The sequence below is a fragment of the Diachasma alloeum genome, unplaced genomic scaffold (assembly GCF_001412515.2).
Source record: "Diachasma alloeum isolate Michigan unplaced genomic scaffold, Dall2.0 Dall_scaffold_01222, whole genome shotgun sequence".
NCBI lineage: Eukaryota > Metazoa > Arthropoda > Insecta > Hymenoptera > Braconidae > Diachasma > Diachasma alloeum.
Window position 1 is genome coordinate 15,959 of NW_021681331.1, and position 10,442 is coordinate 26,400.

General features: G+C 38.1%; 1 protein-coding gene across 1 annotated transcript; it reads left to right on the forward strand.

Moving 5' to 3' along the window:
* Positions 1-4,734: 4,734 nt before the first annotated feature.
* Positions 4,735-6,182, forward strand: LOC107046156. The gene is made up of 2 exons (XM_015268679.1): positions 4,735-5,118; positions 5,286-6,182. Exons 1-2 carry the CDS (start codon positions 4,735-4,737, stop codon positions 6,180-6,182), a joined length of 1,281 nt encoding a protein of 426 aa, XP_015124165.1.
* The last annotated feature ends 4,260 nt before the right edge of the window (positions 6,183-10,442 follow it).

Consider the following 10,442-nt stretch of genomic DNA (forward strand, 5'->3'; position numbering starts at 1 on the left):
TTGATTATCGTGTTACGTTTGGAATTTAATTTCTTAAAAAAAAATACAAATATACATTGAAAATCACAATATGTAGACAATTAACAAATTAATTCTCACTAAAGAAACGTCGAAATTCCTACACGCGCCGGACTTTTGCTTACGAATCTGCTGACTTGAAGGTTGAACCAAAGTCATGCAGTTAGACCCTAAGAAATATTCCACCTGAAAAGAAAAAAAAGAAACCGCTCCACGTCGAAAACCCACGTGACCCTTTATCCAAATCATCAAAAAAATTCTGGCTGTTGCCATCCCAAAAGTATTAATGGCAGTTACGCTCCGACGTTCAAAGAGTAAAAATCTCTGGACTAACTCCTTGAGCTTTTCGCGCACTATTATCCATTACCAGTAATTAATCCTGCTTGGAGTCCGCGACTACCTCGAGTCAATTTTCGGGAATTAGATCACAACGAATGATTTATCGTGGGTTCCCGACGCGTGGCGGTTGACGGGGTGCAAAATTACCCGTTACGTGAACGTGACAGTGATCTGTGCATTGGACACATTAACTTTCAATATTTACCAACTTAACTTCCGGAAACCAATAGTGTACAAAAAGGAACTGTGAAACCTGTGTTTTTCTCTAAATGAAACTCGGAATTTAGATATACCAATTCTAAGGACGAAATAGACCAAAATCGAGTACCTGAAACAACCCCTACTATCTGGATTAGAACGAGAAATAAAGGGTGTTCAATATAGAGTAAGTGAGAACCAGTAAATCCATCTCTCCTGTGCGTCTCGCTAGTCTGGGTGCGAATGACCTCTGTCTCTCTCCGATAACGTGATCAAAATTTTAGATAGTTAACATCAACAGTTTTTTTTGTGTTTTTTTAAACTTGTCAAAATTCCTGTACATCCAAACTTCCTTGAAAACATTCTAAAGAATAAATAGCTATGATAGTAACTCTATTTCCTAATTCTTTATTGATTGACCTTATTCGGGATCGCTCGCTGACTGTGGATGTGCCTAGCACTTCATAGGTGGGTAACCATTAAACAAAAATAATTATTTGAACTTGGAACTAAAATAGAGAGAGTAATACGCCTTGCACTATTATCTACTCTAATTTTCCTGTTTCCAACAATCGCCAATTTTCATTGACTTATGAGCGTTTTTTTGTAGACACCGAACAAACAGAATTTTATGATTTTATTGTAAATTGAGTTTTGATTCGATTTTTCCGCAAGTATTGGTCAAATAAATGAAACTATTCATATGCCATTTTGAAGGGTATTTTATGTTCTTCAATTTTTTTTAACTTCCCGACCCAAATGGAGGAAGTTATTGTAATGACCCCGAAAAACAAATGTGGAAATTTCATGGGTTCTCCACGTTTCATGACCCCTATAAACTGCCCCGACCCTTTTTGGAGACCGATCTGTATATGGAGATGTGTGTGTGTGTGTATGTATGTACGTAAACAAAATTTTGCTCAACGATCTCTCTCGAACAAACGATGCGATTCAATTTTTTTTTTTTGTAATCAATGCATCTTCATGGAACTTAGAACTGATTAGATTTTGAAGAGCGTCGCCTCAGCGGTTCTTTAGATATAGCAGTAAAACTGATAAATCAACGTCGAATGACATTTTCTTACACATTTGGCGATTTCTCTCAAAGTAACGATGGGATCGATTTCTCTCTATCATAATCAATGGAACTTTGTGTACCTAAGACTGGAGTGAAATTCCAGCAAAATTGTCTCAGCGGTTCTGGAGTTATTCAAACATGAATTTTTAAGATTAGGAACTATTTGGAAAATTATTAATATTGCTCCCTTTTTTTATTTAAATTTTGCAATGACCCTGAAAATCGAAAGTGGAAATTTCACGATATCTCCACGTTTCATGACCCCTAGAATCTTTATATGACGTTTCCAAAGACATGTCTGTGTGTGTGGGTGTATGTATGTCTGTGAACAAATTTTGTGCTACGATTTCTCTTAAATAAACAATGAGAATCCAATTTGCTTTATTCCCATCGATGCGTCTCGATGGAACTTAGACCTGATTAAATTATGAACAAAATCGTCTCAGCGGTTCGTTAATTATTTAAATAAAACCTCAAAAAAAACTATCATCGAATTTTGTGGTACGATTGCACTTGGATAAAAGATGAGAATCAAATTTTCTGAAACTAAAAATAAAAATGTATCGAATTTTTTTTGCCAGTCGATTACCGTGCGAATAATGTTTTTTTTCCGGAATCTGGGTAAATTACCCCATTTAGAGTAAGAAAACAATAAGCGATGACCCAAATTTTCAATTGTCAATAACAAGTATTAAGGGGGGACCCCGGTAAAACTTTGAAGTCTGCGATTAGTGACGGAATCCACCGAACAACTTTTGATACATAATGGGGGTGATGAAAGAGTTGGAAAAATGACGGACCCAAACCATTTTGCCCCGTATTTCAACATAAATCGTAATTTTGCGTGTTTTTACGTGAAAAATGCTCCTTGCACCACAGTTTCCATCCGATCCAGGTTTTCTTTTCTTTAGAATGTTCGTCCGACTTCAAAGAATAAAATCAAAGCTTTTTGCCGTACGTGGAATAGATCATGAAATAATTTATTTTTTCAATTTACTAATTTCACGCGGTTCAGCTTGACGTCTAACAAATTGCGTATATTTTTTTATTGAACAAACGTTCATTGTGTTACGTCATAACAACGTACAAAAATTATTATTAATTCCAACTTTTGGAAATGAAAATAATTTCGGAATAAAGAAAAAATATCATATTTAAATACCAACGGAATCATACGAATCCAATGGTACATAAACCGATCGTCTGCCATCCGGTAAGACGATGGAAAAATTAATTTGAGATGTGATTCATACCACACGGGTGGTATGAACCCGCGTTGCCGAGGGCCTTATCGCCCTGGTTTCGGGTTGCTGTTGCGAGGCAGTCCACCTCGTAACAGTCCCACCATTGTCTAATACTTCCCTCCCCTCACCTCGCTCTTCACACCTAACTACACATCTTATTTTTCCCTCCTCCCCGCACTCCTCTCCCCGCGAAACGGTTCACGCGCGCTTGTTCCCCTATTCCCTCTTCTCCGCGCCCCTCTTACCGACAAACGCAACCACGCTGGCTACACCAATTGTCCTCCTCCCTTAATAAGACGCGTGTTTCCTCAATCTACCTACGCCCTCTCTCTACAGAGTGCACTCAGCACTCATCCACATCTTATTCCCCACCCCCATACAATTAAAAATTCGTGTATGCATTTACATACACGAATTAATATTGACGACGCAAAAAGGGCATCGCCCAAGCGGTCAGTTGATCGGTCAGTCAGTCGTGTCGTGAGTCCACTCAGGAAAGGAATAAATTCAAGTAACCTAAAGGATAAAGGAAGCAAGAAGGAATAACAATATAGAAGCAAGAACGAATAACAATATAGAAGCAAGAAGGAATAACAATAAAGGAGCAAAAGGGAATAACAATAAAGGAGCAAAGGGAAAAACCTAATAAAAAGGAAGGTAAAACTGAATTATTATTTTCGCGAGTGTTTCCGAAATTACAAATTAATTTTTGCGATTGAATTTAAAACTGAATTATTATTTTCGCGAGTGTTCCCGAAATTTTTCGAATTAATTTTTGCGAGTGAATTTAAAACTTAAATATTAATTTCGCAAGTGTTTCCGAAAATTTACAAATTAATTTTTGCGATTAAAAATTTAATTTTGAAAAATTATTCCGTGTTTTTCCGAAAATCTATGAATTAATTTTTGCGATTGAAAATTTAATTTTGAAATATTATTTCGTGAGTGTTTTCGGAAAATTCATGAATTAATTTTTGTGATTGAAATTTAAATTTTGAAATAATATTTCGCGAGTGTTTCCGAAAATTTACAAATTAATTTTTGCGATTAAAAATTTAATTTTGAAAAATTATTCCGTGTTTTTCCGAAAATCTATGAATTAATTTTTGCGATTGAAATTTAAATTTTGAAATATTATTTCGTGAGAGCTTTTCCGAAAATTTACAAATTAATTTTTGCGATTAAAAATTTAAATTTGAAATAAGCCATGCCCTCAAGGATGTCTACATAAATAATGACCTTACCCGTGGAGAAAGAGTCGTGGCTAAGGCCATCCGTGACGCAGCTAGAGAAGAAAGACAAAAGGGACACATCGCCAGGATAGGGTACCAACGCCTAGACGTGGACGGAGTCAGGTATGTTTGGAACAAGAAGAAGGGAGCTTTGGAGAAGACCAGGAACCCCCCACTCACTGTCCCCACCCATTCATCCCTGCCCTCCCTTGTACATGGAACCCAGCACGTCCCCCACAATCGACAAAATTTTGACCTCCAGGGGGGCACCGCCCGAGGATTAGTCTAGATAACTCCGGCGATTCCTCGTCACTCTCCAAACCGGTACCCCCCAATGGCTTATCAATTGGCTTCTGGAACGCCCAAGGATTCTGCCATGTTAGCGACCTAATTGATCTGGATCCCGCTGATATCCTTTGCATCTCCGAGACAATGCTACTCTCCGCACCGAAACCCACCCCCTCCTACCTAATGAACTGCAAATGTTTTTGGGCCGACGCGGTAAGGGACAAGGATAGAGGCAGAGGCAGTGGAGGCTTCCTTGTTGCAGTTAAGAACCATCTTGCTTCATCAGTAACCCTACTGGAGAGCACCCCCTGGTGGATGTTCTTCAAGATAAATCACAATGACGCAGAGCTCATCCTGGGGGTGGTCTACTTCCGGTCAGATAGGCACTTCCAACTACCAACATGCCATCTCGATGCTTCAAGAACCCATTGAAGACCTGCTGTTCTCGGAGGAGGGTGTTCCTCTTCTGATTGGAGGCGACTGGAATGCACGTGTTGGTATTGTGACTGAGGTAGACGATGCTACCTTCGAAGGCACCTCTCTGTTTCCTGTTATGACCACCCTTGATACAGAGACCAGTGACAGATGTACCCCGACGCTTAATCTGATGTCCTCTCTGGGTATGACTATCATCAATGGAAGAACTACCAGCGACTATCCTGCCAATTTCACATACTCAAGGCTTGGAGAATCCATTAACGACACGATCTGGTGCTCTGCAGTAAGTCTAGATATAATCAAGGACCTAAAAGTACTCTCTGACATCTCCTCCTCCGACCACTTTCCCTTGTGCCTGCACCTTTGGTGTGGCTCACCCCCTCCCCTGCCCCCAAGACTACCCCAACTCCCAAATTGTCCCTGAATCCCACTAATCTCGAATCCTTTCAGCATTCTCTACAAACGCTGCCACCTCCCCCTCCCCCTAATTTTCCACTCTTCCGTCAAGCACCAAACAGTCTCCAGCAAACGTATGATCGGATAGTCAAAGTCATCTGGGAGGGTGCCCGCTCGGTTGGACTAGTCATCTACTCGAGACCCTCCGTACCATCTTCAACATCTGGATCACAAGGCCCCAAGTGCCGTAACCCATGGTTCGATGACGAGTGTGTTCCCCTCAAGGCCGAGATCAAGCGTGCTCTGAAGCAATGCTTTGTTTCTCGATTCGATGATGCTGACAAATTAACTCTGAATACCCTCAAGAAGAATTTCAAACTGGTCACTGAAAACAAGAAAAAGCTGTACGAGAAGCAGATCATTGATTCCTTCGCCAATTTATCCAACCCCAATGAATTTTGGGCAGCGGTGAAAAGACTGAAACCGACTTTTGGCCTAAGAGACTGTGGACTTCCTATTGAAGTGTGGAACTCCTTCTACCGAAACATCTATCCTCCTAGGAGCCTAACTTTCGATCTACCCTCACGTACTGACATCCAGGAACTGGACCGGGAGATCTCACTCACCGAGTTGGAAACTGCTATCAAACACCTCAAAAACGCAAAAGCTCCGGGTTTGGACGGTATCACCAATGAAGCCCTCAAGGCACTGACCCCCGAGTGGACATCATGCCTCCTCACGCTCTTTAACAACATCCTCTGCGCAGAAGAAGTCCCACCGAGCTGGGCCGAGGTAGTTCTCTCAATGATTTTTAAGAAAGGAGACAAAGATGACCCTGGGAACTACCGAGGCATTGCCCTTGTCAACACAACCACCAAGCTTTTTACCGAGATCCTAAGGAAGAGGCTGGAGAACTGGACTGAATCAAATGGACTGCTTCCTGAGTCTTAGCACGGCTTCAGGAGAGCCCGAAGCTGCACCGACGCCGTTTTTTGCCTCCTCGCAGCAGTCCACCTACAACTGAGACTCCCAAAAAGAGAAGTGTACGCTGTCTTCGTCGACTTCAAACGTGCTTTTGAGAGCATCCCCCACAGCGAACTTTGGAAAAAGCTTCACAACGTCGGAGTCAGCTCCAAAATCATCAACATCTTGGTATCTCTTTACTCCCAGGCGTGCATCCGGGTTCGAAGTCGTGGGCTGTGTTCGGACGTTTTCCAAGTGACTGAGGGTGTGCTCCAAGGGGAGACACTAAGCCCGCTGTTATTCCTTCTATATGTCTCTGACTTCGAAAGTTTCTTCCGCGAGAGGGGTCACTCTGGCTTGAACATAGATGGGCGCACCGACATCTTGATGCAGCTGTTTGCCGACGACACTGTTCTTCTGGCTGATTCACACGTCAAACTACGGGTAATCCTAAGCACGCTCTCTGACTACTGTGTTATGAAGGGGCTATCAGTCAACACCACTAAGACACAAATCCTGGTCTTCAAAGCTGCAGGAGGCCCCAAATACATTGATACTTGGATTACGATGTACGATGGGACACCTCTCCAAATTATCTATTCCTACACCTATCTTGGAGTTCTCATCTCAGGCACAGCCAGATCCAACACCCCCACCCAGGCAGCCATAGGCAAAGCAAGAACAGCCTCCATGAGCACCTTAAACCTGCTCTACAAATCCAAGTGCGACAATTGGGACTCCTACACGAGACTCTTTGATAGTATGGTGTCCTCAACGCTTCTCTACGCCATTCCTGCCTGGGGCATTGGAAAACTAGATGAGATTGAGGTTATACAAACTGAGTTTTACAAGCGCCTTTTGAGACTACCCCGAAACACTGCTAATTGGTCTGTGAGAATGGAGGCTGAAGCGCCCAGGCAAGCCCTCAAGGCCGTGAAAATAATCTGGAATTGGTTTATAAAAGTCTTGCAAATGGACCCACTCCGCCACCCCAGAATATGCTTGGTGCGCCTTTTGGAACTGTTGAGAAACACTACCGAAGTCTCAACCTACAACTGGATGACATACTTCAGGGATTTCCTGAGGTCTGTCAACGCAGAGGATCTTCTGGACTCCCTGGACACCGCAACGTGGACTTCACGCGCAGGCGTCGTCTTCGTGAATTACGAGTTGCTGTTGCGCCAAGAGGACTTCTCCAGCTATTGCGTCTCTACATCCTCCCAACTACCCCTCCCCAGATCCCTGGGAGACCCCACTGCCCACTATCTTCGGCTCCGCCTGCCCCTAGCCCTGAAGCGTTCCATAGCCCAACTGAGACTCTCCAACAACTATTCCTGCTCCTACTCCTTCAAAAATGGTTCCACAAAAGTTTCTCCTACCCAACTCTGCCCTTACTGTGCATCACTCCATATCTACCAATATGAAACAATCTCCCACATCCTCCTCAACTGCACCCTCTACTCCCCCCTCAGAGATCATTACTTGGCCCAGCATCTGGCACCCATCCCCACCGCTGGCCCGGACGAAGATAGAGTCTGCGAACTTCTCTGCTCCAGTGACCCAATATGCCTCAGAGCCATCTTCTACTTCTCAACGCAATGTTTCTCACTCCGCGACAAAACTGTCTACGAATAATTTTGCTTGACTAATTCTGCATTCTTGGTTTCAGTTTGGCGGTGTTACTTGGGTCCCTCTTAAGGTTAAGTCTCAGACCTTCGGCCTCGGTTATGGGAGCTTCGTACAAATGTTCACATATTTTTTCGAACAAATGCTCTGTTGTTTATATGCTTTTAACTATTTGATTCTAATTGTGACAAACCATGTACTATTTGAGGGCCTCGAACACTTAATCTCAGCCCTATGCACACTATCTAAGTATGATTCTGTCTCGGAATGCCGCCACCTATTTTTCGCCTATTTTATATTTGTTACCACTATGTTTATTTAACTTTTGTAATCATGATTATGATGTGTCTTACATGCCTGTATGGTAAATTGCATGTTTTTGTAAGCCTTGATGTAAACCCCCTATGCTATTGGAGCGACGTCGGACTCCAGCGAAGCATTATCAATAAATAAAAAATAAATTTGAAATATTATTTCGTGGGAGTTGTTCCGAAAATTTACAAATTAATTTTTGTGATTGAATTTAAAACTGAATTATTATTTTCGCGAGTGTTTCCGAAAATTCATGAATTAATTTTTGCGATTAAAATTCAAATTTGAAATATTATTTTCGTGAGTGTTTCTCCGAAAATCTATGAATTGATTTTTGCGATAAAAATTTAATTTTGAAATATTATTTCGTGAGTATTTTTCCGAAAATTTACAAATTAATTTTTGCGATTAAAATTCAAATTTGAAATATTATTTTCGTGAGTGTTTCTCCGAAAATCTATGAATTGATTTTTGCGATAAAAATTTAATTTTGAAATATTATTTCGTGAGTATTTTTCCGAAAATTTACAAATTAATTTTTGCGATTAAAAATTTAATTTTGAAATATTATTTCGTGAGTATTTTTCCGAAAATTTACAAATTAATTTTTGCGATTAAAAATTTAATTTTGAAATATTATTTCGTGAGTATTTTTCCGAAAATTTACAAATTAATTTTTGCGATTAAAAATTTAATTTTGAAATATTATTTTCGTGAGTGTTTCCCGAAAATTCATGAATTAATTTTTGCGATTGAATTTAAAACTGAATTATTATTGTCGCGAGTGTTCCCGAAATTTTTTGAATTAATTTTTGCGAGTGAATTTAAAAGTTAAATATTAATTTCGCGAGTGTTTCCGAAATTTACGAATTAATTTTTGCGATTAAAAATTCAATTTTGAAATATTATTTCGCGAGTGTTTCCGAAAATTTACACATTAATTTTTGCGATTAAAAATTTAGTTTTGAAAAATTATTTCGTGTTTTTCCGAAAAACTATGAATTGATTTTTGCGATTGAAAATTTAATTTTGAAATATTATTTCGTGAGTGTTTTCCAAAAATTCATGAATTAATTTTTGCGATTGAAATTTAAATTTTGAAATATTATTTCGCGAGTATTTTCCGAAAATCTATGAATTGATTTTTGCGATTGAAAATTTGTTTTTGAAATATTATTTCGGAGTGTTTTCCGCAAATTCATGAATTCATTTTTGCGATTGAAATTTTAATTTTGAAATATTATTTCGTGAATGTTTTTCCGAAATCTACGATTTAATTTTTGCGTTTAAAAATTTAAATTTGAAATATTATTAATATTGAAATATTATGAGTTTTTCCGAAAATTTACAAATTAATTTTTGCGATTGAAAATCTAATTTTGAAATATTATTTCGTGAGTGCTTTTCCGAGAATCTATGAATTAATTTTTGCGATTAAAATTCAATTTTGAAATATTATTTCGTGAGTGTTTTCCCGAAAATTTACAAATTAATTTTTGCGATTAAAAATTTAATTTTGAAATATTATTTCGTGAGTGTTTTTCCGAAATCAATGAATTAATTTTTGCGATTAAAAATTTAATTTTAAAATATTATTTCGCGAGTGTTTTCCGAAAATCTATGAATTAATTTTTGCGATTAAAAATTTAATTTTGAAATATTATTTCGTGAGTGTTTTTCCGAAAATTTACAAATTAATTTTTGCCATTAAAAATTTAATTTTGAAATATTATTTCGTGAGTGTTTTTCCAAAAATTTATGAATTAATTTTTGCGATAAAAATTCAATTTTGAAATATTATTTTCGTGACTGTTTCCCGAAAATTCATGAATTTCATTAATTTTTGCGATTGAATTTGAAACTTAAATATTATTTCGTGAGTGTTTTCGGAAAATTCATGAATTAATTTTTTTGCGATTAAAATTCAAATTTGAAATATTATTTCCGTGAGTGTTTTCCGAAAATTTATGAATTAATTTTTGCGATTGAAATTTTAATTTTGAAATATTATTTCGTGAATGTTTTTCCGAAATCTAGGATTTAATTTTTGCCATTAAAAATTTAAATTTGAAATATTATTTCGTGAGAGTTTTTCCGAAAATTTACAAATTAATTTTTGCGATTGAAAATCTAATTTTGAAATATTATTTCGTGAGTGTTTTCCCGAAAATTTACAAATTAATTTTTGCGATTGAAAATCTAATTTTGAAATATTATTTCGTGAGTGTTTTTCCGAAAATCTATAAATTAATTTTTACGATTAAAATTCAATTTTGAAATATTATTTCGTGAGTGTTTTCCCGAAAATTT

Excerpts from the sequence above, each read along its gene's own strand:
- LOC107046156 (XM_015268679.1), top strand. The coding sequence starts at position 4,735 with ATGACGCAGAGCTCATCCTGGGGGTGGTCTACTTCCGGTCAGATAGGC. Across the intron at positions 5,119-5,285 it reads ACACGATCTGGTGCTCTGCA|CATTCTCTACAAACGCTGCC; the intron begins GTAAGTCTAGAT and ends GAATCCTTTCAG.